Source organism: Peromyscus maniculatus, chromosome 11, assembly GCF_049852395.1.
Source record: "Peromyscus maniculatus bairdii isolate BWxNUB_F1_BW_parent chromosome 11, HU_Pman_BW_mat_3.1, whole genome shotgun sequence".
In the NCBI taxonomy this organism is placed as follows: Eukaryota; Metazoa; Chordata; class Mammalia; order Rodentia; family Cricetidae; genus Peromyscus; species Peromyscus maniculatus.
Genome location: NC_134862.1, coordinates 63,434,868 through 63,459,964, shown reverse-complemented (window position 1 = coordinate 63,459,964; position 25,097 = coordinate 63,434,868). Strand labels below are relative to the sequence as shown.

Below are 25,097 nucleotides of genomic sequence, written 5' to 3'. Positions count from 1 at the left end.
TGGTCCCCAGCCAAAAAAAATCCAACAGTGTGTCTGGGCCTGTTCCCGTGCCTACCATAGGAGGCGAAGCTAGGAGCTTGTTTCTCCTGTTTGTTTCAATTCCCATCCTTTCCCAAGTTTTCCTTATTGATAATGCATGTCACCTGCCCCACCACACCCCACACCCCTCCTGATCTCAGATCATCACTTCCTTTATATCCTATGATCTTCAAAGAGGAAACAGAACGGGTGGGGAGGGGAACAAAGGGAAGGGTAAGGAGATAGGCCACTTCTGGAAGGCCTTAGACTAGTGGTAACATGGTTTTGTCTTAGGCCCAGCATACACTGTATAGAATCCCAGGGGGCAAATCATACTTCAAAGGAAGTGGCTCCTGACTTTGTTCCTCCCTGCCTCTCCTCCTTCCCCTCCTGGATCACCTTCTACTGTGTCAACTCTTCCTGGCCACCCTTCTTCCAGCCAGCCACTGGTTTAGGGCTATCAATCACCACCCCTGTGGGTCCCATACCCAGGCTGTCTGGGGCTCCACATGTTATGAACTGCAGCAGGAGCTCCAGGGGAGCTTAGGTATGTGCAGCAGCTTGATGAGATTAGTCCACATCACAGGACTGTGGCCTCAGCCTTCATTAATTCTGTTCAATTGGGGACGGCTCCTCTCTCTGCAGTGTGATAACCTGAGGAGATGTAGGTGGCTCTGCTCATTCCACAAGGCCGTGTGTCACTCACATTCCCTTCAGTGCCGCACTAATGAATCCAGCCACACTTCACCCAGCACTATGAAGAAATAACTGCACATATGCAGCACCCCGTGAGGCCAGACTCTCCAGTGAGCTAAACCTGAAAACCTAGAAAAGAACCTAAAAATGGTTTGAAATATGTCAAACTGTCATGGAACTCCTCATGTCTTAGGGTTTAGAAGGGAGGTCTCTGGAGGCCCTTTGTTTTTTTTGGGGGGGGGCGGTGGTTGAAACAGAAATCCCCATGTCTGTCCACACAGCCTCATTTCCAACACAGACAGACCTCAGTCCTTCCTACAATTCTGTTGACCTCCCTCCTGAATGCAGCCGGCTTTCGACTAGAGGGCAGCAGCTTGAAGAGATAGAGTCAGACACAGTCAGAGCAAATATATGAACTAACGATAAAATATTGAAATGAACAAAGACAACAGCACGTGATTGCCCTTTGCTCCATTTAGAAGGGGTAAAAGAAGATGGTACATAAGCACGATTTAAGTAAATCCGTGGATGTCACCAACAGGCTCAAGGCCAGGATCATGCTGTCTAGTGGGTAAAATGGTCTAAGTGATCTAGCACTAAACTTCTGGGTTTCATACTGAGTACCTACAGACACACCACAAAAACCCTCCATTACTTCTGTCATCTTGTTTAAGCTTCATGCTTTACATTTACTTCAAGATTGAGAGAAGATGTCTGCTTCCCAGGCCAGGTCCTTGATCCCATAACCAGCTAGGAAGCCAGCTTCTAACCCCATGAGTATCACTGCTTGGTGGCTGAGAGCTCCTGGGACAGCTTCTCAGCCTGTTGGGTGGTGGCATGGCCCTGCCTCAGTTGTCCTAGGAATGACACGAGAGCCTTCACTACTGTCCACAGGCTGTGTTTGACTGCGTGGTGACCTCCTTGAAGAACGTCTTCAACATACTCATTGTCTACAAGCTCTTTATGTTCATCTTTGCTGTCATCGCCGTCCAGCTGTTCAAGGGGAAGTTCTTTTATTGCACCGATAGTTCGAAGGACACAGAGAAGGAGTGCATGTAAGAACTGTGACCCTACGCCTCTCACTGTTCGCTCGGGGTGTCCTGGCAAATCCCTCTCCACTTTCCACAGTGGACTAGGTCTCCTTGCTCTCTTAACTCCATTCCCCTTCCCATAGAATTATAAACCAGGAAGAATTATAAAACAAATAGACATTTGTTGAATTCCTTTCTTATATTTGATATATCTTATATCCAAGTAAGAGACACTTTGTCTGAACCCTTAAGTTTTAAGTATTTCTAATGATCTAGACTGAGAGAAGTCTTATTTATATTTTATAAGTATAGAAGATATAGTCAAAAATTAAGTTGCCCAAGGTTACACAGGCAACTAGTGATATCAGAATTCATCCAACATCTGTTGGGCACGAAGTATCATTTTTATTCCATAGTAGTACCTGCCCTTAATAAAACTTGCTGTTCCTTTTCTATGATGGTCATTGTTACCCTGGCATTTTTAAAGTTTGTAAAAATGTTTGAGTATTCCATACACTATACTTAGAGGCTCTTATTTCATTTCTATCCTGGTTTCAGAGGCAACTATGTAGATCATGAGAAAAACAAGATGGAGGTAAAGGGCCGGGAATGGAAGCGTCATGAATTCCACTATGACAACATCATCTGGGCCCTGCTGACCCTCTTCACTGTCTCCACAGGGGAAGGGTGGCCTCAGTGAGTGACAGGGTGGGCTTGGTGTATGTGCCTTGAGGGCTGCAATGGGACTGTGTGGGTGCCTTGAAAAGCTAATTCAAGATGAACATGGCTAACCCTTTGTTATTGTACCAGGCTAAGTAAGTGGTTATGAGTGGGTGAGAGAGGCAGAGAAGAGGAAAAACAAAACTCCTTCAGGCAGAGATGGAGAAGGGGTAGACAAAGTCAGGGAAATATTTGAAACTCTTTGTTTTCATCAACCTTCGAGTTGGTCGGGGCCCTTTTACTTACAGAATAAATGAAGGATCCCCGTGGACTGTTTTAAACAGATCTATCCTTAACGTGGCTCTGCACCTGAGAGCCTAAGGATGGAGGGATCCTACAGACCCTAGAGATGCTATCTAAGACCAGACCTCTTTTTAAAGAATGCAGGTTCTTATGCTGTCCATAGCAGGAGGCTTTTTTTCCCCCAAAGACTTAGCAATGAGTAAGACACCACTAGTTGGCCGTAGAAAATCAAATGGCACTAGAAGTCCCTTGGTACTGAACATGATGACCTAAACTATAAGAGGCTATCATTCTGTTGCTTAGGTGTTGAATACGGATAGAAAGTGGGCCACAAAGAACAGTGGGACTTTTTCTTTGCCTATTTGGTTATGGTCACCCCAAATCAGTGGAGGAATAGAAAAAGTCGGAGAAGACATATCAACAATGACAAAAGGTGGCACATTTCCTACAAAGCTGAGGCTGTCACCAACCCTCTGTACCCTCTTCTTTTGATCCTCATAGGGTCCTGCAGCATTCTGTAGATGTGACAGAGGAGGACAGAGGCCCAAGCCGCAGCAACCGCATGGAGATGTCCATCTTTTATGTGGTCTACTTTGTGGTGTTCCCTTTCTTCTTCGTCAATATCTTTGTGGCTCTCATCATCATCACCTTCCAGGAGCAAGGGGATAAGATGATGGAGGAGTGTAGCCTGGAAAAGAATGAGGTAACAGTGGGTAGACTATAGAAAGGGGTAGTAGCGGGAGCTTTGGAAAAGAATCGGGACAGCGTGCATAGAGAGAAAGACCATGTTTTCCTAACTTTACTGGGGTGTTAGAGTGGGAAGAGGGGAAAAGCCCAGGGGGAGGCACAGAGGCATGCAGTCTTGGATCTGGGACTCAGTGGGTAAGAGCACCTTTTCGGCATGTATGAGGACCCAAGTTTGAATTCCCAGCATACACATAAAAAGCGGGGTACGGGACTGGTATGACAGCTCAGGGACTACAAATCCCAGCTGCCCAGCCTGATGACCTCAGTTCAGTCTCCAGGGGCAACCTGATATAAGAAAGTCACCAACCTCCATAAGTTGTCTTCTGACCTTTACATGTGCATTATGATGTGTATACACACACACACACACACACACACACACACACACACATACACACCATTTTTTAAAAAGCTGGGCATGGCTGCATGTGCCTGTAACCCCAACAGGGAAACACATATAGGTAAATCATGAGAGCTTGCTAGCCAGTTAGCTTAACCTTATGGTGAGTTTCTGGTTCAATGAAAGGTCCTAGTTCAAGGCAAGAATGCAATAGGAGAAGATGCCCCATGTCCTTCTCTGACCACATGTGTGTGCACAGGCATGCTCACCTGCACACTCACATGCACATACATCATACACAGACAAGATACAAAATTATACATAAAGATAAGCATGCAATCTCTACCCTTGTGTGTGATAGTCAATTACAACATGAAGATGTTTGCTTACCTCCCTGATTCTCATGGCATCTGTGTTTCTAATGACCGGGGTTATGTTTTCTTAAATGCTCCTCTAACACATGCATAGGTTTGGAACATTGTAGGGTTTTATAAGGTTGACTTTGTTGTTGTTTAACCTAGAAACAGTCATAGGTTATAAGAGGAATGCATAGGCAGATGCAGTTTGAACATTTCTAATATAAAAATCCAAAACTTTTTAAATGATATGATATGGCAAGTAGAAAATTCCATACCATGAAACTTTGTTTCATGCAGAAAATTAATAAAATATTACATAAATTACTCTTAGGCTATGTGGTTGGGGCACATATGAAATATTAATGAATTTTGTGCTTAGCTGAGCATCCTGTCTTCAAAATATCTCATTACATTTATGTAAACATTAAAAACTCAGAAACAAGCCGGGCGGTGGTGGCGCACGCCTTTAATCCCAGCACTCGGGAGGCAGAGGCAGGCGGATCGCTGTGAGTTCGAGGCCAGCCTGGGCTACCAAGTGAGCTCCAGGAAAGGCGCAAAACTACGCAGAGAAACCCTGTCTCGAAAAAAACAAAACAAAACAAAACAAAACAAAAAAAAAAAAAAAAAAAAAAAAAAACTCAGAAACAAATCTGATATCACAAATCACTCTGGTCCTTCATATTTCAGAAAAGGCATTCTTAGGCAGTAAATAAGCCCCCTTCACAGAGTCCATTCAATGTTTAGGGGAGGTTGAGCTGATTCTAATAACTGGACTTTCTACAGCGCGCATGCATTGACTTCGCCATTAGTGCAAAACCCCTCACCCGCTACATGCCGCAGAACAGGCATACCTTCCAGTACCGCGTGTGGCACTTCGTGGTTTCTCCATCCTTCGAGTATACCATCATGGCCATGATCGCCTTGAACACTGTCGTGCTGATGATGAAGGTGAGAAGTAATTGTATGTGTGCAGTGATCGGGGAAACCACTCTACCTTACTAGCCTGCCACCTTTACCTGCTCTTCCATCATGAAGTCTTTTTGAGTTTACCTAGTTCAACAGCCCAGTCCTTGAACTTTGGGATAGGGATGGGGTCATTAAATGAAATGCAGAGTAACAGAGTAGCATTTAGGGACTTTCAGGAACAAAAGTGTCATCAATAGGGTCCATCTTTGACAAGGGGGGACAAAGCCCTTTAGAAATCATGGAATCTAAGCCGGGCGGTGGTGGCGCACGCCTTTAATCCCAGCACTCGGGAGGCAGAGCCAGGTGGATCTCTGTGAGTTCGAGGCCAGCCTGGTCTACCAAGTGAGTTCCAGGAAAGGCGCAAAGCTACACAGAGAAACCCTGTCTCGAAAAACCAAAAAAAAAAAAAAAAAAAAAAAAATCATGGAATCTAAAGGAGTACTGGAGTTAATGTGATCTTGATTATATTTCATGCTAAGTGCAAAATACTTAACTCTGGAAAGTGCTTCTGTCATGGCTACCTTTAGTCTGGACATGAAGGTGACTTTGCTATTAAGCTGTCCTAAGTGGGACATGGGGATGTGTTTCACTATATAACACACATGCACTGAAGTATTCTATTAGGGCAAGTTGAGAGATGACTAGACCTGGCATGTGTATCCCACCATATACACATAGGTCTTAAGGCTTTGACTCTATTCTTTTTTTTCTTCTTCCTGGCAGTACTATTCTGCTCCTTGTACCTATGAACTCGCCCTAAAGTACCTGAACATTGCCTTCACCATGGTGTTTTCCCTGGAATGTGTCCTAAAGGTCATCGCTTTTGGCTTCCTGGTATGTCTGTTCAAGCATCAGGATTCTCTTCCTTTGGGATACATGGAGGTTACTGCTGTTCAAGAATGGTTCACCTACTTGTGCATTTAATAGTGAGCTCAGTTTACTCAATAAATAGGCTGCCATGTGAGTAGAGTAGGAAAAGAGGCAAAGGGAGCCACATCCTCATCTCCATACCCATCTAACCATGAGCCCTGGTCCTACTGAATTCTGTCAACAGTAGGATGGCCATCACTGGATTTTATTAGAACTACAATTGATTTGATATATAAAGAAAGAAAACACAGATTAGATTAATACACCTTGAATGATTATGAATTTTATGATTTGAATGGGAAAATATCTTTCATAGACTCAAACGCAGCAAATAATAGATTTTTACCTATTAGCCTTCTGCCCACTAAGTAGCATGAAGAGTAACTTCTGCCAATTAAAATAAATGTTTATGATTTATATTTACAATGTCCAATTACCTTTAGGGGGTGTGGGGTTTGGAGAAGATTCTGGAATTGGATTTGAGAGAGGTTGCAATGAATTATTTCTGGCACGATCTCTTTTTATTTCTCCTCAACTAGTAATTATAATTGTTTGGCAAATTCTTGTATCTGTTCTCAGGAATGTTAACAAAACCTGGCCTTTGCATCAATGTCCTATAAACACAGTCCCTCCCTCCCTCTCCTCCTGCTTGCTTCAGGGTCTGCTGTGAGCGCAGTGGGGTGCAGACAAGCCCACTGGGCAGCTGTCTCACACTTATTTAGGGTGTGAGCTGCTCTTTCACATTCAAGTGCATCTGAGACCGGACCGCTTTCCTAGCAAGAAGGGAAAACTTTGCTGCAAATCGAAACAAGTGCTCCTGGTAGCAGCTGTTAGCAGGACGCCGGGCTGGGCTTGATAATTGTCAGTGTTGGTTGTGGGGGTTGTTCCAGGCTTCTGGTTCTTTATACAACCATTCATTTGATTATTTGGGGTGGAAAGAGTTGAGGGGAACCCATTGCAGTGGCTGCATTGTGGAATTCTTGACTCCCTTTTGAGTGTTTTGAGACTCAAGGAAATAAAAAGGTAAAAAGAAACTTCTACCACAGAAAGATGCCTTTACAAAGCAGTCCAGACCAAGTGGAGTGAAGTGAAAGAGGGGGGAAGCCGGCACCACCACAGGGGAAGCTTCTGTCTGAGTCTTGGTGTTGACATTGTCTGTGACTTAAGCCCCAATTATGTGTCTAATTGTGGTGAATGCTGAATACAGACTTACAGGCTTAACTAGAGGATTCGGCCTCAAGCCCTGCCTCCTTCCCACCCTCATTCCTGTGTTTCATTCAAGGCCTGGAGTCATTCACACCAGAAAAGGCACCATTACATTGATTTGGCATCCCAATCTTTTGGAATACCCCAACATGTACTGTTTGGTCAGATCTCATTAGCTCTGAAAAAGGCATAATAGATATTGCCATTGGCATTGTGGCCATTATCATTTTAAAAGAAAAACCTGAAGTTCATAAGATGTGGTTTCTTTTCAAGATTACACAAGAAAATGTAGAATTAGAAAGTGGGTGGGAATAAAGTGGAAAGAAAAGGAGAAATAAGTAACACACATTGTGCTACCCAGTAAATATCCATCTGGTGCTTTACACATTCATTTCTCTATGTAACGTCTGTATTGGATAGGCTTATTTTTTTCTTTTATAGATGAACTACAACTCAGGAAAGATTAATGCTTTACTTAGAGTTAGTGAAAGTCAGATCCTGGTCTATCTGACCCCAGAGTTCAGAATAACCTACTAGTTTATTCAGTAACCAGAACACATGTCAAAATCCCCGGTAGATACCTGAAAGTGAGGGTAATTGATACCTGTATAATATATTCCCATATACTGCTAAATGATGGGATGCTTTCTGAGAAACATATTTATCTTAGTTTCTTTTCCTATTGATGTGATACAATATACTCAGACAAAGGCAACTTAAGAGAGAAATGGATTATTCTGGATCACAATTCAAGGGTACAGTCCATGTGTCCAGAAAGTCAATGTGTGGGAGCTTGAAGCCATTGGTCACATTACTTCCACAATCAGGAAGCAGATCACTTTCTACAGGATCCACCCAGGGTGGGTCTTCCCACTCAATAACACAGCCAAGATAATCCCTCAAGCATGCTCAGAAGCCCATCACCCAGGTGATTCTAGATTCTGCCAAGTTAACACTAACATTGTTAATCATAACATTGTTAGGCAATCTTGTCATTTTGTGACTATCATAGTATGTATTTACAAACTATAATAGCTACTTCACCAGGCAGTAGAATATTATGAGACTCCATTGTATATGTGTTAGGTCGTTAGTAGAAACATCATTATGAGGCCTTTGACTGAACTGTGTTGGATCCTATTAAGTTGAAATTTTTCACTTATAGAAAGCCCTTAATATCTTTTCTTTGGCTTTCTGTAATTTTTCATTTAATATTTTGGATTGTGAGTAACTAAAATCATGGGAAATGAAACTCCAGATAAAATGGAAGAGTAATGTACTTCATGCTAGTGAGGCATCCTCAATTGGAACTCAAGGCTTCTAGTCCTCTGAAACCTAGATCAATGAACTAAGAATTAGGAAACTCATCTTAGGATGGGAAATAGGAACACCTTGGAAGTTGGGGGCTTTAGAGATCCCACTTGGCTCCCTCGTTGATGAGCTAAGTGCCCCACTGGAAAGTGAATTGTTTACAAAGTTGAGCGCATCTGCTTTTCTTTATACTCTAGGGCACATGTGGCTTTGGAATCAGATCTCCCTAAACCTCAGTTTTCTCATAGAAAACAAGGATAACAATAGCTTAAAGTCTTAAATATCTGGTGCTCTTTAAACATAACCTCTCTCTGCACAATCCTTTATCTGCGGTGTATCTTCACTCTTCTGGCCAATCCCTCTAATCAGTACTATATGAACATGGACATTTGGTACTGCCTAACTTTCAGACCCATAAGGGAAACAAATGAACTGAAAGAATATCAAGAGTCTGGAACAGATGCTAAAGATAAATTGATGGTAATTATGAGGGTAGGGAGGTAGGCACTTTGGTAGTATTCCAGAACTCTTATGGTACCTGATGCCCAGTGGCAAGCCAAGTGGCCAATTTGGAGATGTGGGTGTCCTGTTTTAAAGAATGTAGTCCAAGTTCTGTGCTATCTGAGATTGGATGGACACATCATGCGTTCTGAGGCAAGTGTTGTCATCTGGTTGGTGGACTTTCTGGGTCTTTTAAATCTCCCATAGATAGTATTCAATCAATCTCCTAATTTCATGACTACTCCCCTGCTTTTTTTAAAAAAAACTTAATTACACCTCCTCACAAGGTGTAACAGAGCAGAAAAGGAGTGGGTTAGGGTGAACGATGGAGTCTATTCATCCTACTGTCAATCAGTTGTTCTGAAAAGACTCGGTGGATATTTAGGGCATGTGTGTATCCTCCAGTCCCATAGAGCCTCTTGAAGCAATAAAAATAATTTAGAAGTTTAAAGTTGTATGATATTTAAGGTTTAATGGGTGTGTATTTATCCCAAATTCCTTGAGGCATATGCATTATAAATGGAAAGCTTTTTATTTGTTGATCGAACTCAGTAGCATGGTTGAAAAATAAATGTTTTCTAATTAAAAAAATCCCATAAGAAAGATTTTTTTTTAAAGTGACAGTTTCAAAAACATAGTCTTCAAATAGTCATGGAACTGTTTTTAAAATGAGGATTTCCCAAATTAGTAAGGGAGAAACAGAATTCCGGGTTAGAATCAGGAAACTGAGCCCAAAGTTAGAATGAACTTATGCATGAATCGACAAGTTTTAATTTCCAAGTGACAGAGTTATGTAACAGAAAATGTCTTTTCTTTCTTTTTCTTCTTCCATTGTCTGATGTTCATGTGACTGAATGCACTTGGCAGAACTATTTCCGCGACACCTGGAACATCTTTGACTTCATCACTGTGATTGGCAGTATCACAGAAATCATCCTGACAGACAGCAAGGTAAACGGCTCAAAAGGTCCCCATATTTAAGCTGGATCCTGGAGTAACATGTAAAAAAAATCCTCTCCACATACACCCCATTTATAACTCACCTAGTCCAACTTGTCCCTTTTGTCTTGGGAATCCACTTCCTCCTCCTCCTGAGCATCAGCCGAAGAATGCAAACTTTGGGGTGGCAGGTCTCATGGAAGGCTTAGTTACATTTGCATGACTCAAAACAGCAGACGTGGAATGGGATAAATGGAATGGAGGCTGTTAGAAGAAGGTAGTATGCAGTCTTTAGCTAAATTCCACAAAGAATAACACGGTTGTCTTTAACCTTGCAGTTGTTAGACCTGAAATGTTTCTCTAAATTAGTTTATCCTAAAGAACTTGTGGGGAGCTTTATTGTAATTACTGAATACCAGAATGCCATTGTGTGCTAGGGATGACTAGCCCTGCTCCTTTAGCAGCTAAATGCAGACTTCTGTCCATTTGGTACAGATTGGGGAAGCCAGTTTTTTTCCCCTGTGTGCCAGGGTACTTCCTGTACCCATCTACCTAGGAATGGAAGGGCTGGGTTGGGAGGCTTAGAGAGACTCTCACTGGGTGCCCCTCAACTGGAGTTCAGTTAACCACAAAAGATAGAGACTGTCGTCTATTTTGTGATCTGAGTAAAGAATAAATGGGAAAATACCAGGGCTTAGATCTTCCTAAATGAGCATATTGTCACTAATTACATGTTTCCTTTTGGTCCACCAGCTGGTGAACACCAGTGGCTTCAATATGAGCTTTCTGAAGCTCTTCCGAGCTGCACGCCTCATAAAGCTTCTGCGTCAGGGCTACACCATTCGCATTTTGCTGTGGACCTTCGTGCAGTCCTTTAAGGTAAAAGACTCCCTGAGGGTAGACCACCACCAGACACCACAACAGCAGCATCCTCACCCTGGTTCCTTCCCCTATTGGAAGGAGAAGTTTATAAACTTGAAACTTATTAGAAACATAAATACAATAGTTCCTATATAACATAGGCTGGCTGGATAGTGCTCAATTCATATCTACATTATAGAATCTTATCCTGAAAACTACTGTATCACTTTGACTTTGTAACTTGGGCCTTTTCTGTCAATACTGAAACAAGGACATGTTTTATGAGATGTGTGCTATCCTTGCGTCTTCTAGATTGCCCTGAGCAACCCTGTCCATAATAGACTCAGCCTATGTGACCCTTCAGTGACCCAAGCCAGCATAACTTCCCAATCCTGGACTCCAACCTCTAGAATTATGAGCCAAAGCAAGCCTCTCCTTACTTCAAAAGTTTAATCAGTAAAGATATGCCATTATGACTTTGTCTCGGGCCTTATCCAGAATAGGTAATCAATGTATGCTTTAATGTATAAAGAGATGGGCACATGTTTTCATTAATATTAATAAAAATATAAGTATAAAAATTTAGTATTATGGAAGTAACATTAGTTCTACATGTCTTTAAAGATGAACTTATTGGTTTTACTGGGGATGTGGGTATTCTCACTAGGTTCTGTTTGGGGTCTAGAACTTGCCGTGTAACTCAGCTGGTTTCAAACATGTAATCCTCCAGACTGTGCACACTGAGTTCTTGGATTCAAGGAATGGGGCATCACACTCAGAAAACAAAAACATAGAGTCGGCCTCCTATTGTCAGATGTTTTCAGGGACTTGTCAGTGTTTTCATTTCATGGGAAAGTTTTCCAGAGAACGTTTTCAACTTGCACTTCATAAAAAGATGATTCATGTGCAATCCAGCAATCTTCACCTGGCATCTCCTGAATGTATGGTATTCTAATGGCACACATACATGTCCTGTCAAGGTTAGGAATGTTTGGTCAAGTTATTACAATATATTTCTTTTAAACATTCTCATGGGATTATGCATAGGTCTAGGTACATAGAGGTTAGTTAAAAGTCGGCGCCTGACAATAACTTCAATGGTAGTAATAGTAAAGGGAGGTGTTCAAGCATACTTACATTTCTTTGAACACTAACAAATAGCACACATTAGATGTCTTTGGGGTAGTCTAAGGCCTGGGTGCATTTCTTTTCTTGTAAACAAAGTTTTTCAATTAATATATTAAAAATAAATTTGATAAACATTAAGTGACTCAAGGATGACAAACTATCAATTCACCAAATTGTCTTCCTTCTTTTAACTAATTATACATTTAATTAAAGAGTACAGGGCAGTAAAACCATGATGTGTCATCGCTCGGAAAAGGAGCTTATCCCATAGCCTCCTTATTGATTTACTTCTTTACAAGAATTGTTGGAGTTGAGATGAAAGACTGGTTATAGGACATTCAGTCTCCAAGGTATAGCCTTGGCTTTTCTACCCAATCAAGAGCCAATTGTTTGGCAGGATTATTCCCAAAGAGGCCTCACCTCAGTGAGCTCTAGTTTTCCAGAGTTAGATGACAGAGGAGAAATTCAAAACCTTGAGAATTTGCCCTCTGAGTCTCAGGTGAGTTCATATTTAGAATTAGAAAGACAAACTGCTTTGAAAGCTGTTTTTATTATTTTATTTTATTAAGAGGACTACCCATCAAGCTTCACTTGTTAGTGAGTCTAAGAACTATGTGTCATCCTGTCATGTGTTCCCAGTCACCGAGTCTCTGTGACACTATGTCCTATTGAAGTTAAAGAAAGTATCAAAGACTGACGGCCAGGTGGTTGTCATATTCAGTGAGTAGTGCAGAGAAGGGAAGACACATGAATCTGAATCCCTGTCATGCTGTATTGCAGATGGGTGTTTCCTCTTCAGGACAGTTCTGAGATAGAGTACAAAAGCAGATTGCTTAAGAATAAATTTTTAGAGCCAGGCCTCAGTGACGCACACCTTTAATCCCAGCACTTGGGAGGCAGAGCCAGGCAGAAGCTCTGTGAGTTCAAGGCCAGCCTGGTCTACAGAGCCAGATCCAAGACAGGCACCAAAAACTACACAGAGAAAAACCTTGTCTCAAAAAATACAAAAGAAAAAAGAAAAAAAATCACATGAGCAAATACAAAGCAGAGAGAAGCCCAATGTAAACACTCTGTCATTGTCTTTACCTACTCTGAGCCAGCCCTAAATTTCATCCAGTCCTGTCTCAGGCCCCTGATCAGAATTTCATCCTTCCCTTCTCTTATTTTGTGTTATGTTGTAACAAGAAAGGAGAACAGGGTCGAGGAGATGGCCCTGGGTTTAAAAGCACACATTTCTCTTGCAGAGGACCCAGGTTTCATTCCTAGCAACCACATGGGGTGGCTCACAACTACCTTAACTCCAGTTCCAGGGGATCCAACATCCACCAGCCTTCACTGGCAACCTGCACACACATGGTGCATATCAACTTATGCGGGCACACGTACATAACACATAAATAAAAATAACAAACAAATATTCTTTTTAAAGAAGTGAGAACAGATGGACTCTGGTTTTTTATCTAAAGCTGGGAGTAGGAAGATAATCTGGGACTGGAGGCTTTGGGTGGAGAAGGTAGAAGAAGACCAGGCCAAATGGGGAGAAGAGGGCAGCCCTCCAGGCCCCGCCCCCTTATGCCAATCCTCAGGGAGATGCAGCCACTTCTTTCCTTAGATCTTGGAACTCAGCACTTTGTGGCAGAGAGGTCTCTTCATCAGCTTTCAGTTGCATTTTAATTTTTCTGTATTCAAGTTGTAAATAGTCCCTCTTGGGGCTCTTCATTGTGTTAACTCTGTTGATAAGCTCTGCCCTGCTCCAGTCTTCTGAAAGCCTCTGGCTGGTCTCCTGGGACTTGTGGTGTGTACTCTCACGACAAGATGGAGACTCACAGTGGCACTGGCTCCAGGGAGCTTACTGAGTGGTAAAGAAAGGGGAATTTCATGCCAGTACTGGGATTACCCCACAAGTATATTGGCCAGTCCTATTCCCAAACCCAACTGCCCTGTGTCTGCCCCTTCTTTAGAATATCTAGGGCAAGTCCTTGCTTTCGACTCCCAGATTGAAATGCTATAATCCTAAAGTGGCAGTAAGGATACACAATATGGATTTTTAATTTTTTTTGTCATGTGGCTTCATTACAGTTTCATAACGGCTCTTAGCAGGCTTTGGGGGAATTTATATGAAATATAATAAAATATTGAAAGGATTAAACACTAGAAAAATGGTATTTCGTCAGAAGATAAAAGATACTTTTAGGGATGGATAACAAGGGGCCCTAGTTATTTAACTTTGCCTCCAAATTCCCCACTGTGAGTTCTGCATTAGGTGTAGGAATGGAAGGGACCAATACTGAGACCTTGAAGCCCAAACTAAGTTCTTCCTACTTAATTTGGGTCACAGTTGCTAGGATTATTAATCTTCTGCATGTCCAGTGAAATGTCTCTCAAGCCCAGGAAGTTTTGCTAGCTCTCTTTGGAGATTAGGGGCACATACCTGTCAGAAAACTTGGGCTTATTTATAAAAAGAAAGACTGCTCAAAACAGAACAGCCCTAAGGAGCAGCGCCAGTCCTGATTGAAATAGCCTTGGGATACAGGAGCGGTGGTCTCCTGATTAACTATGGCCTCCTGCTTCCCTTGCAGGCTCTCCCCTATGTCTGCCTTCTGATTGCCATGCTTTTCTTCATCTATGCCATCATTGGGATGCAGGTGAGTGAGCACACCAGTGGCCTGGTGGGGCAGCAGCTGCCTAGATTGTCTCTGGCAGGGTTGCAGATGATTCGTATAGTTCTGCTTGACTATGGGACCTCTCTGAGGCCTTGTGGCATTCTGACCTTGGGAACTGCACATGGGCCATGGGCCCCTAGGTATTCAGGATGATCTGCTCTGGGATTATTCCAATCATGCTGCTGATTTAGGAGTAGCTTGGCCTCTGTGGCTACAGTAGAACAAAAGCAAAATGACACCATTGTTTTCCAAGAGAGGGGTTCCCCATTGCAACTTAAGCAAGGCTTACTTGTTTCTCAGGATCTCTGTTATTTGGACTTGACCTAAAAGAAGGGTAGATGGTTGTTCCTCCTGTAAGCAATAACACCAAATTCATCCATGTTGTTTTAACTGCCTGAGGTCTATATATCAAGACCTACCACTGGCCATTCTAGGGAGCCCCAAGAGCCACATTCCAAGCGATTCCTATTATACAGGGCCATGCAACTTGCTGGGCAATTCCCTGGGCTACTCACATCCTCTCCATTTTCAGAACCTGATAGCAGATCAGGTTCCCACCTGGATATTTGTGCAGATAGCTCGAGGTTTTCTGAGCCCCAAGAAACCAAATGTTCTTTCTGAGGACAAGAGTCATTTTGGGTGAAGTGCTTCTATAAAAAAAAAATGAGCATGTACCCCCTTAATGTATCTGATGGAGTATACAGGTTGTTTACCTAAGGCAGGCTTCCCTTCTGACTTAAAGTCTGCATGACTAAATCCCCCCACAACTTCAGCTGATAGTCTCCTGCAGCCAGGCAGCCTGGATGCTTTCGCAGTGCTTTCTGCCACCTGGAGCCACTGCCTCAGTTTCCCAGCTTCCTGGTCAGCAGCCTTGCTTAGATTCTTTCTAAAAGACCTCTTCTTTGTGTTCCTCTCAGCTGCCTTCTTGTCCTCCCTCTCCCTCTAACTCTATGACCGGGGAGTATTAGTCTTCAAAACCACAGTAGGATGTCCAGCATCAAAATATGTAAGGCCTGCTTGAGAGGCTGTGGTTTTCCCTTCTCCAAGGATCTTTCAGTAGAGATTAAAATGATGACAGTAACATTAGAAACAGAAGTGCCGCAGAAGTTTAATGCTCACTTGATAACTTCAAGACCCTAACAACTCCCTCCAAACTTTGTCCTAGAATTTATATATTCTCAAATCAAAACTGGAAAGTTGGTTTAATTAAATTGTGTATGCCTACATTTCTGTATGAAAAAAAACAGCCTTGACTCCTTTCATCTTCAAGCAATATGATAGAATCTCCAATTTTACTGCTGAGACGCACACTGATGCTGATGATGCTGTTCATCATTTACTTCAGTTATTTGGTATGCCAGACAATGTTCTTAATATATGCCTGTATGCAAACATACACATACAGAGAAAAGGGCAAGGTATATGATCAGCAAGTCAGGAATGATAGCATTTCATTGTCTCCACTGATGTTTTAGCATGGTTAAGTAGCCTTTAACCTTGTTCATAATTCTCAGATAATTAGCTAAAGAGCTGATATGGAAACCCAGTTGTGCTACCATACAGGCCATGCTCTTAACTCTGTGACAAGGAAATGCGCAAATGCAAGTACTTCTTTAACTTTTCAGTGGGAGCTGGGAACTGTTCGGTTATAAATCGTGATATCCACCCTAACTCTAAAGTTATCATGTTTAGGCCTCTGTCTAAAATTTCACAACACTATTTCCACAGAGACGTGAACATCATTGCCACTGTTGACTTGCTTTAGCTGCTTGGTCCTAGCCTGGTCCATTACAGAGACCCCATGCTATGCTCAAAGCATGAGCACACCTGAGTGTGTTACTAGAGAGACCATAGCCAATGTTGTCATCACAAAACGGAGAGCCCTACACAGAGGGGCAAACAGGTGGGAGCAGGGTTACAGATAGACCTAAATAGCAACCAGATCTATAAGACAAACTACTATTCTGGACTTTCGAAGTCTTCTCAGAAGAAGACATCGTTGCAGAACAAAGGATGTCACTTATGGGAGGGAATTTATGGCCACAGGTTGTTAGAAGTGAGGCTGTGGTCTCAGCTCTGTAGCTGTCCAGCTGTGTGAACTTGGGTAAGTTACTAATTCCTTTACTCATAGTAGAATAGTGAGTTAAACATAAGCAGAGCCTTCTAGTTCTGTGATTACAAGTGGAAATGGATGTCAGCCCATTCTGTCCTGCAACTTGCAGAAGCGGCCTTTCTTTTTCATGGTCTTTGATGAAGGAGATGTAGGTGGTAATAGCTGGGAGGATGTAAAAAAAAAGTACAAAGAAATTTTAAGATGCACGACTTCCATAATAAATATTTGGGGCTTGAAAATGACCTTGGGAAATATTCAGAGTGGCTGTGCTTTCTTTGACGATTTCTATGTACAAAATCACAGTACATTCTCCAACTACTTTGTAGAGCATTTGAGAAAAGTCACAGCCAGGACAATTAATGATGCTTCCATGAGAGTCACGGGGTATAAAAGCCCTGTGAACTATGAATGGGTGATAGCCTGGGCGCAAATGATTGATTCCTAGCTAAAGGAATGAAAAGAGAAGGAAACTGAAACTGGTTAAAGATATACAACCTGAAGGATCCAGGACGAAGGAGATTTGGCTGCTTCTGTGGGATTTTTAGTTCTCTGTCTCTTGAGGAGCCCCTCTATTTCTTATCTGCTCTTTCTATTCTTCCCTCCGCTGCCTGGCTCGCCACCTCCGTTCTCCCTGAAGACAAGTAGTATTTGGGTTTTGAAAAAACAGCACCGAGAACAAATTCCCAAAGCAGGTGTCAGTGGGAGTTGCTTGAGCAAAATAGCTGGGGGCAGAGTTTGTTCCTCAATTGCACATTCTCAAAACTGTGAGGGGAAAATGCGTTCCGTTTAGCATACATCGAATAAACCGAAGCATGCCAAACACAGGCTGGAAATTGTCTCAGATGGATAGGAAAGTGACCCTTGGAGTAGTCAGTTGTACCAGCACCGACTTGGATCAGTCCTGACCTCTGAGGCACAGGTGGAAGAAGAGTATGCACCCTTCTCCTTGGAGCATCTTGGAGTCATCTGAGTTTATCACTGTGTTGGATAAAGATTGCTGAGTGTTACCTCTTTTTATAGGAATGTCAGTGACCAAAGTCCAGTGACACATTAGCAGCATTCTCTCTGTAGGCAGGACTACCTGTTTTTTCTTTCTTTCTTCCCCCACTCTCTCCTTTTATTTTTCTTCCTTTCTGGAACTCTGGACTGAATCTAGGACCTCATGTATTTAAGTTAGGGCTATATCTCCCACCCTTCTTTTTCATGTGTCCAATTATCATTCATTTATCCTACCACCTGGACCTTGCTTTTAGCTTACACTTAAGTGCTCTCTTTGGGTGAGATTTGTGTCAGTTGGATTGTGTATGTGTGTGTGCAGATATATGTGTGTTCATTTCCATTGGCTGTAGATTAATATAACGAACTTCTGAGACTTGGATCTTTAAATAAAAACAGACCTAAAGAACATACAGTTGTACCTCTAGGATCTGATCTGCTTGCATATTGAAAGATAGCTTCTGCTCAAACCATAACTGACATCCTTGGCAAATACAGATATTCCCTTCATGAATATCAAGATGGGAAAAGAGGCGTGGCTCTTTCTCTCTCCTCTTGTTGTAAAGCAATGTCTTTGGTAGATGGCATGGGTACCACAGAACTAAAAAGCACCTACAACTTAGGCATAGGAGAACCTGTGCTTCAGTAGAATGACTTTAAAAGATTTGCATTCTATGTACTGCTTCGACATTGCTAGCATTAGTCCCCTTTGCAGAACTGGAGCAGTGGGGAAGATAATTAGTCTCCATATCAGGCCAAGAACATGGTGTCTGCCAGCTCTCTGACTGCGTTATCTGTTTCAGAGACCGCCATCAAGAAGTCGTCCGTGTAGCTTTACCTACCTTGCCTGTGTATCTAATGGCTATGTGCTGGACATGTGACACAGCTCAGTACAGCTCATTGATTTCTGTTGTCTCCCCTAAGGTATTTGGAAACATAAAATTAGATGAGGAGAGTCACATCAACCGGCACAACAACTTCCGGAGTTTCTTCGGGTCCCTCATGCTGCTCTTCAGGTATTGGGATGAACAAATTGTTCCAGATGAAGACCTCTGGTCTTTGTGGGGAGAACACCCAGAGGGAAGAAGCTGATTGGCCTCTTGGTCTCTTAATTCTGCTCTGCTGATCCTGTTACGATAGGTAGTGGAAGGAGACCACGCCTACTGCCTTCTCTGTGGTTTAGAAAGTTTCATCAGTGTCTTTAACTCCATAGTTAATTTGTACATTTCAACTTGTCCTCCAGGATTCTGGGACGGGAGATGAATATAGCTTCTGGTGGGAACAGTTTAAGACCGGGAACCTTGAGTGACTTCGATGATGTGGAGTCTTGGGGTTCTACCACTATCTCACTATTATCAGATTAGTCCCTCAGCAGATGGGGAAGTGGGTTTGGGGAGTGGGGGGAGAACATGACAGGGGCCTTGTTGGCATTCTCCATCTCTATATGGAAAACATTAAAGTGCCCCAAAGGGTTAAGAAGGAAGCCCATAGGTCCTTATGTATGAATGGAGAAGAGGCCTAAGGATGGGACAGAACATGAAGGCTTCTCCTAACAAACATGGTTTTTTTGTGTGTGTGCTCAGGAGTGCCACGGGGGAGGCTTGGCAGGAGATAATGCTGTCGTGTCTTGGTGAGAAGGGCTGTGAACCTGATACCACTGCACCCTCAGGGCAGAACGAGAATGAGCGTTGTGGCACTGACCTGGCCTACGTTTACTTTGTCTCCTTCATCTTCTTCTGCTCCTTCCTGGTGAGCAACCGTGTGCCCTCATTTGAGGTGGGCCTGGCACTCCTGATAAATAGGGGGAGGGTTCCTACAGTGTCTGGGAATGTTCTCCTCTGCCTCTCTCTCTCTTTCCTCCTCTGTTCCTGCTCCCTCACATACACACTCACACACTTCAAGCTGTAGAAGAATTAGATCATTGCCCTTGAGGTCAAAGTGCCCCTCAGGATCCTTGGTGGGGGGACTCATTGGTTGAAGTCTTTGCTGCTTCAAGGGGACAATCCTTGTGTGACAAGATGAGGACTTGAACTTAGGAACAGAGAGAGCACCAAGCTTCGTGTTGACTATGTGGTTACTGGGGTAACTCCTGATTTCTTTGTGCCTTGTGTAGTTTATTTAATAGCGAAGGCTTATGTCTGTTTGGGGGACATAAGTTTTTAACTGTTTATGGACCAGTACCTTGAAAATAGCTTGTAGGGTTAATAATAGGTAAATGATGATCACATACAGTGTAATTGATATGATTCTCTCCTGACTATGGTGCCATTGAATTGGATGGCAGCTGGCAAGCTTTATGGTGTGAAAACACGATTACTTTGGGTGTTAGTGAATATTGAGTAGTATATGTAGAACATTCCCACTTAGGGAAGTGGTAAGAGACCTGAAATGCCCTCTTAGTTCCTTCTTTTAGAGAAAGCATCCAGCAATGTCTTCCCTGCACATCCGATCAGCAGTGATATATAGAATAAATATATAAGGTGGCACCAGAGCAATAGAAGGGTTACTGCGGTTCTTCTGGCCTCCCGGATGTCCCTCAGCTCAACGTCACTGCAAATGCCACTGGCTGCACAAAGCAATCAAAAACCAAAATAATGCTGCTGCTCAAAAGTGGTCAATTCCATGGCTGTATGTTGGAAATTAGCTTAACTGTGTCATGTTCAGGCATGTCTGTCTTTAATACAGTCTGGCAATTCAGCTTGCAGTGTCGGCAAGGAGCCTGCGGATAGCCTGTTATGCCTAGCACATAGGTAATGTAGGGAGTGGATGAACTGGAGGCTTGGGGAACCCCCTTTTTGGTTCTAGTTTTGTTGCCATATGACCTTGGCAAAGACACTTCCCCTTTGAAGGGCCTCTTTAAAATGGTATAAACATGTCTTGATAGGGCTGGAGAGATGGCTCAGTGGGTAATGGCCTTTGCTGTGCAAGCTTGAGAATCTCAGATAGGATTCCCAGAGCCCATGTAAAAAGCTGAGTGTGGGTGCACAGGCACCTATAACCCCGGGGACCATGTGAGGAGCAGACAAAAGGATCATTTGGGCTTACTGGCCACCAGCCTAACTCCAGGTTCAGTAAGAAACCCTGTCTCAAGGGAATAAGACAAGATAGAGGAAGGCACTCAGGATCCTGCTCTGGCCTCTGTATGTGTCTCATCCATGCACTCACACAAACACATGTGAACTCATGATATAGTCATGCAACTCACTTGACAGCAGTAGTATATGGAGTGAGATAATACATATATTTTAATATACTTTTCTGTGGGTATAAAACATTTTTCAATAAAAAATAACAGAACTGTTTATAAATCTGAAAGTGTAATGTATAATGAAAAAAACTGAAAGGAACCTTAAGTTTATGCATTCACATCTTTAACCCATTTTTACCACAGTACCTAGAACTGTTAGCAAGACATAGTCTCTTTGTGGCTTCCAGTAAATAAGAAACCAGCATGCAGGGCATTAACAATTATTGATAAAGACAAACTGGGCCGGGCGTTGGTGGCGCACGCCTTTAATCCCAGCACTCGGGAAGCAGAGGCAGGCGGATCTCTGTGAGTTCGAGGCCAGCCTGGGCTACCAAGTGAGCTCCAGGAAAGGCGCAAAGCTACACAGAGAAACCCTGTCTCGAAAAAGAAAAAAAAAAAAAAAAAGAAGAAGAAGAAAAGACAAACTGGAAACAGAAAGAACACACAGATCTCTCAATTTTATCTTATATAGTTTAAGTGTTTGATGATAAATATTTAAAAAGAAACCAGAGATAAAACTGGAAAATTAATTGGAGGCTGTAATGGTACTTTTAGAATTTTGAGATGGAAGGTGCTACATAATTCACATTAATGTTATTTTTAATGAGGCTATATTCAGTGTGAGATGATCTGCCTTCAAGTCTCAGCCCTACATAAGACTGACTTTGTGACCTTGGGCAAGTCATGCACTCATCTCAAACCAACCACTCAACAGAGATCTCTGATGCCCTTTGATGAGCCAGGCCATGTGCTGGGAGCTAAGAATGCAGTTATGAATCAGAAACATTTATTTTTCTCAAAGAGCTGATGGTAATTAAAATTTCCTCACAAAGGGTTAGAGCGAGCCTGAAAACAAACAATAGCTGTTAATGCACACAGCACACTGTTAAAGGTTATGAATGTGAAGCAATAGCAGTGTTAATAGTTATTATGAACACTAATAATAAGTGCCTGGAAGGAGTGTGAAAGATGTGGAGATGCACGGAAAACAGTTACAGTCCACAAAGTGCTTGGATGAAGTCACTGTGGTAGAGAGGCCTGCGTTGGGTTCAGCAGTATGAAACAGCAATTTTCAAACAACAGCATCCTAACCAGGAGGGATGTTGCTTGCATGGCAGTGAAGTCTGGAGGAAGCTGTCATGCTTGTTCTGACGGCCTGGCACTGCCTCGTTCCTCTAGCATCTAAGGAATGTCCTTTGCCCTAATGCCAAGAGAAGACAAGTCAGCCTCTAGTCACCCATCTTTACCGTGGCTATTAGGACTTACCCAGCCCTCTCCATGTTGCAAAGACCAGTGCACTTGTGTCCCTCCTGTGGATTTTTCTCTGTATCCTAGATAACTTGCCTGCATATCTAGGAAGCCCATGAACCCAGCCACTAAACCTAGGATTCTATAACAGAGACTTTTATTTTCTCATTCCCACAACCAATTGTTTATCAGGTAAGAATCTTGAATATTAAGTGAAAGAAAGCCCAGCTAGATGCAACCTAAACAAAATGGAGTTTTATGGGTACTTACCACTGGGGTTTCCTGGGGCAAGGCAGGCTTAAGCAAGCCTTGATATGGGGCTCAGATGGCATCACCAGGACAAATTTTATTTTTATGCTTTCTCTACTCATAAATCTCCCTCCCCCCTGTTGAGCTTCTTCCTCAAATACCTCACATCTGATGGCTACCAGGCAGCTGTAGCATTAACTCTAAATACTATATCTTCTCATGTCGAAGAATAAAAGAAAGAGAGGGTCATGACTTTTACCCAATGCCCTTCATTGGCTTTTGTTGATTCTCCACTCATTGTGAGCTAAGGAAATACAGAATTCCATGACTGGGTAAAGCTTAGGTCACAGTATTGTGACTGTACCCCCATTGGACTACAGTAACAGGGACAGGCAAGGGCCTGTACTAGGAATAATACAATCAATGGCACCCTAGGAACACAACAGAACTGGTCAATTCCTGTCTTTACTACTGTTCTTGTGAATGGCTTGGCCCAGGAATACAACATTCTCACCGTGGTCCCCCACCTACCTCTTACACCATTAACAAGGTTATTTCTAAAGACAAATGTCTCTTGGTATCTCTTCTGTTTAACCACTATGAGTAGTTTCTTCTGCTTATGGATTACAGATGAGCAGACTCTGTAGCCCATGGGCCAATCTAATTTGCCACCTGGTTTTGTATGGTCTATGAACTATGATTTTTACATCCTTAAATGAGGGAGAGACAAACAAAAGATGGATAATATTTTCACGGCATGTGGAAGTTATATGAAATTCAAATTCCCAAATCCATAAACAAAGCTTCCTTGGAACGCAGCCATGCTTGTTGATATTTCTAGTATCTGTGGCTGTTTGGGTGTTGAAATACCAGAGCCGAACAGCTCTAACAGCATACGAGAATGTCTGGCTAGTTAGCTGCTGGTCTTGGTTTAGACTGTAGCATGGTGACATGATGCTCTTGTGATCTGGCACTTGGCCCGGGATGTTCTTCTCTCCGTACAGACCCTAGAATGTCCCGACTCCTACATATGTCTGTGCTCATTGATGCTGGCTCCTCTGCCTCTCCGTGCTTGTGTCCTCTGGCAAATAGGACCTGCTTCATCACCCTTCAGTGCCAGAATCAAATGACTTCTCCGTGTTGTTTAGCTACCAGGAATGGCCTTTGTGCACTGTTCTGTCTCTCCTGTCACTTGCATGTACTGCTTCCATGGCCGTGATGACTTGCAACTTTTTTCTGTTTCCCACATATCACTGTCCTTTCTAGACACTATTTAACTCTTTAAGAGTATTCCTATAACAAGGTCTAGTGAAGGCCTGCTGTGTTTCAAGATGTATCTCTGGACTAGTGCTCTGTAATCTCATATCCCAGCACCCAAGTCAGTGTGATTGGCCTACAATGGGTACACAGTAAAGATTGGCTAAACAAGCAGAGAGGACAATCACCTTCACCCGTTCTTTGTTTCTAGGGCTCTCACAGTACTTTTAGGCCCTTTTTGTGAAGCAGCGTGAGGCATGGAAGCTCGAGAAGGAATGTTGTTATCTGGCCTTGACTTCCTCGAGCCTTTAAGAATGCTGAAACCACTATTCCCTCTGTTTCCACAAGAACAATTAAATAAACCAAACAGGCAATAAAAGTGAATGGAGTATTGTGCAAATGAGAAGCGGCATAGAAAAATGAACCCATGATGCCCACACAATGAAATGTGCAGAGTGAATAACGAAAATGAGTCGCATTCAGCAAGCTCTCCGGGCTTAATCTGGTTTCCCCTAACCCTTCTCCTTGCCCTTCAGATGCTTAACCTGTTCGTGGCTGTCATCATGGACAACTTCGAGTACCTGACTCGAGATTCCTCTATCCTGGGGCCTCACCACTTGGATGAGTTTGTCCGTGTCTGGGCAGAATATGACCGAGCAGCATGGTATGTAAACCTCTTGGCCACCTAGAGATCAGGGACTTCTGGATGGGAGTCACTCAAATACTTGCCTGTTAGGAAAGGGAAGGAAACACTCTCTTGGTTGTAGCTCATGGAAGAGGCACTGGTATCAGGCCAGTCACCAAAGTCTTTTTCTTCCTGGGCTTCCTGGACCCCTGCTTTCTTCTGTGGCAGGCTGTACCCTTATTTGCCAATCTCATTATACCCGAGATTGACTTCACAACCAGGGGGTCTTCCAACCTCCTCCTTCTCTTGCTATGAGTTACCAGGGAATAAGATAGGGGGTTTGGGGTCAACGGGACATATCTGGCAACCATGGTTAATGGTATTAGTGTCTTTCCTCCTCATTCCTCTCAGCAGATACAGTTGAATAAAACTCTGATACTACATTTCAAACAAGTGGTCCTTCCAAGTGTTACCCTCCGCACTTGTGGGGTTCTATCACATGGAACTGAGTTCAATGGCAGGAGCTGGTGGGACCAGCTTCTTTGCTGTCTTTCACTGTCCAGTAGTTCTGATGTGATATGACATCTAGACTCTAGAGCCAGGGTCAGCAAATTACCACCTCACCACTAAGTTTGGCTCCCTGCTTTTACCGATGAAGTTTTATGGAGGTACAGTTACAGCCATTCATTTTATCTGTCATCTATGGCTGTTCTTGCACTATCGGGGGTAATTGTAAGAAAGGTGGTATGATCCTCCAGCTCAA

At 42.9% G+C, this 25,097-nt stretch overlaps 1 protein-coding gene and 3 long non-coding RNA genes across 7 annotated transcripts in view; 1 reads left to right on the top strand and 3 right to left on the bottom strand.

The window, feature by feature from the left end:
- Cacna1e (calcium voltage-gated channel subunit alpha1 E) overlaps nucleotides 1-25,097 on the top strand; it is a 466,977-nt gene that overhangs the window by 421,081 nt on the left and 20,799 nt on the right. For all 3 annotated transcript variants that reach the window (XM_076547646.1, XM_076547648.1, XM_076547647.1), the window contains 11 exons: nucleotides 1,609-1,769; nucleotides 2,304-2,441; nucleotides 3,210-3,411; nucleotides 4,938-5,102; nucleotides 5,844-5,954; nucleotides 9,876-9,959; nucleotides 10,701-10,826; nucleotides 14,516-14,581; nucleotides 18,633-18,724; nucleotides 19,292-19,457; nucleotides 24,246-24,373. In XM_076547646.1, coding sequence (XP_076403761.1) covers nucleotides 1,609-1,769; nucleotides 2,304-2,441; nucleotides 3,210-3,411; nucleotides 4,938-5,102; nucleotides 5,844-5,954; nucleotides 9,876-9,959; nucleotides 10,701-10,826; nucleotides 14,516-14,581; nucleotides 18,633-18,724; nucleotides 19,292-19,457; nucleotides 24,246-24,373 — 1,439 coding nt within the window. The remainder of the gene's footprint in view (nucleotides 1-1,608; nucleotides 1,770-2,303; nucleotides 2,442-3,209; nucleotides 3,412-4,937; nucleotides 5,103-5,843; nucleotides 5,955-9,875; nucleotides 9,960-10,700; nucleotides 10,827-14,515; nucleotides 14,582-18,632; nucleotides 18,725-19,291; nucleotides 19,458-24,245; nucleotides 24,374-25,097) is intronic.
- Nucleotides 2,891-4,312, bottom strand: LOC143267809 (uncharacterized). Its single transcript, XR_013043338.1, has 2 exons — nucleotides 4,186-4,312; nucleotides 2,891-3,396 (listed from the first exon to the last, which is right to left on the bottom strand). It is a non-coding gene; the product is annotated as an uncharacterized LOC143267809 (long non-coding RNA).
- Nucleotides 10,132-17,336, bottom strand: LOC121821307 (uncharacterized). 2 transcript variants are annotated; one of them, XR_006062042.2, is made up of 4 exons: nucleotides 17,208-17,336; nucleotides 14,889-14,950; nucleotides 13,230-13,279; nucleotides 10,132-10,211 (listed from the first exon to the last, which is right to left on the bottom strand). It is a non-coding gene; the product is annotated as an uncharacterized LOC121821307 (long non-coding RNA). The 2 variants fall into 2 exon arrangements; XR_013043339.1 differs by lacking the exons at nucleotides 10,132-10,211; nucleotides 13,230-13,279 and adding an exon at nucleotides 13,649-13,788.
- On the bottom strand, nucleotides 21,721-22,699 carry LOC143267808 (uncharacterized). The gene is made up of 2 exons (XR_013043337.1): nucleotides 22,474-22,699; nucleotides 21,721-22,156 (listed from the first exon to the last, which is right to left on the bottom strand). It is a non-coding gene; the product is annotated as an uncharacterized LOC143267808 (long non-coding RNA).